Source organism: Octopus bimaculoides, chromosome 6 (genome assembly GCF_046866305.1).
Source record: "Octopus bimaculoides isolate indiv1 chromosome 6, ASM4686630v1, whole genome shotgun sequence".
NCBI lineage: Eukaryota > Metazoa > Mollusca > Cephalopoda > Octopoda > Octopodidae > Octopus > Octopus bimaculoides.
The window spans coordinates 109891320-109893819 of NC_142933.1; the positions used below are offsets into that span (position 1 = coordinate 109891320).

Here is a 2500-nt window from a genome sequence, read left to right on the forward strand (position 1 = left end):
ATATATACATACACCAATGCATACATGCATATATATATATATATATATATATATATATATATATATATATATATATATATATATATGCGCATGAATCAAGTCATAACCTTATCCATCTATTGTTTTCATAATCGGTCATAATGTCTTACGTTTAAGATGATTCCCATGCTTTCCCTGATGAGAAGGTTACAATTTTAATATCAAAGATCCCTATGGATCACACAGGTTGTAATCCTTTGAAACATATGTAGGAATAAAGTATGCAATTATAACATGCGTTTTCTCCATTCCTTAAATTCTTAAATATACTCAAATACCCAAAATTTCAAGGAGTTCCTGCCTTAAAAACAGGAACTAAACCACAGTTATTTTGTGTTCTTTGCTACATTGGTTTCTATTAACCCATTTATTCTATCAGAAGAATTTTTATTCATTAAGATAGAAGAAATACACATAATTATATATATATATATATATATATATATATATATATATATATATATATATATATATATATATATATATATACATACACCAATGCATGCATGCATATATATATATACATACATACCTTCATACACAGATACGAGTACAGCTGTAGAACACTGACATAGCTGCACTCAGTGATTCACCACAGTTAGAAGAATGGAAAGGTGGACACGCATGTATCTGGAAGAAATGAGAACGAGACACGCCGCTCTGGTGTTTGTTTCGTCATCGTGGCAGAAATAGCCGAATCACTTCCATCTACACCCACAGCTATTTCTGATGGCTTCATGACAATAACGCTGGAGCTTGATTGCAACTCTTGCGCTATGGTTGTCGGATTCTATGCTACAAACATATTCATTTCTGAGCAGGAAAGGACGACTTTTCCAACTAACTCTGCGACGTCTTGAAGGAGACATTATCTTATAGAAAACATGAGATTTTTCTAAAGGACTACTCAACACAGGTATGGTTATATAATACAGATCAATATTGATCTAATATCGACAGAAGTATTAATTATGATATTTTGCTTAGCTTCGTTAGGGGTGCACAAGTTCCGCGATATGTTCCCTTGCTGCATTTTCTGTAGTGAGGGCAGTATGACATAATCTCGTCATAACATTGGAAGAATGAAAAAGAGAAGAAAGGTTATTCTAGGTTTGCATCATCTTCGTGTTTTCCTCTCACTTGCTTTAATCGTTCTATTCAAAAGAGGAAGCGATTTCATCTGGCACAGGTTAGATGCAAGAATTGATAGCCTCTAACTTTGGCTCAAGTTTAGCAATTTCGGGGAGGTGTAATTGGATTTCGTCGACCCCATTACATAACTGGTACTTATTTTATCAACACCGAAAAAATAAATGTCCTATTGGTGAAATGCATTGCAATATAATGTATATAAAATATATATTAAAGATAAAAAATGAATGATTGTAACATGCAATATAAAAAGAAATTATTTATAAAATAAATAAAATCTTTTCATGTCAAGAAATAATAGAACAAGTTGTGAATATAATATGGATGTTTGTAACGAAGTTTTCATCGACTCATAGAAGAAAATCAAAAACACAAACAACTGAATATAAGATAAAATATTAACACTTTAATGTTTCCATACAAAAATATAATTTTCATTTTTATAATAAATAATAGAAATGACGTTGGCGTATGTATATATGTGTGTGTGTACTTGAAAGTCTTACAAGACTAATGCATTAGAATATATATATATTCCAATCTAGGCAAAAGGCCCGGAATTTGGGAGGAAGGAGGCTAGTCGATTAGATCGACCCCAGTACGCAACTGGTATTTAATCTATCGACCGGGACGTGATAGAAGACAAAGTGGACCTCGGCGGAATTTGAACTCAGAACGTAAACACAGACAAAATACGCTATGCATTTCGCCCGGCGTGCTAACGATTCTGCCAGCTCGCCACCTTATGTATAATATATATTAAAGATTTAAAAAAAAAGTAAATAGAAGAGGGAAATTAATAATTTATACAATGAATTAAATAACGTAGATATAGTTAAGTATATATATAAAAATATATATAGATTGATACGTCACAGTCCCATTGGTGTAATATCAATAACATCGACGTAACACGATATTAAATATAAATATTTATTTCATAAAGGAGAAATATATTTTGTTTTTGATTATAAACTAGATAATAAAATATGAGATGAAAATTAATAGAAATATTGGTATTCAACGATTAATATAATCGTCGATATGATTATTAAGTGGTGAAGCTAAAACACTTCTACACATTTGAAACGATACACTTGTATCTGATTTTTCTCTTACTGAGATTGGTTCTGCAAATATTATAACACGAATTAATTACACAAAGGATTGTAGAGTATTTTGAATGTGGTTTATATTTTCATAAAGAGTATGGAGTGTAATTATGGTAAACCATCGCTGCTGGATTATTGGCACATCGTCCGGTAGCAAAAGACTGTCATCCACTTTGAGATTTTGATTGGTGTTTGAA

At 31.3% G+C, this 2500-nt stretch overlaps 1 protein-coding gene across 1 annotated transcript in view; it reads right to left on the minus strand.

The window, feature by feature from the left end:
- Nucleotides 1–1684: 1684 nt before the first annotated feature.
- Nucleotides 1685–2500, minus strand: part of LOC149135370 (uncharacterized) — a 5285-nt gene continuing 4469 nt past the window's right edge. The window contains exon 4 of the mRNA XM_089353508.1: nt 1685–2500. This exon is cut by the window's right edge and continues 5 nt beyond it. Within this exon, the coding sequence (XP_089209634.1) occupies nt 2347–2500 (154 nt within the window). The 3' untranslated portion in view covers nt 1685–2346.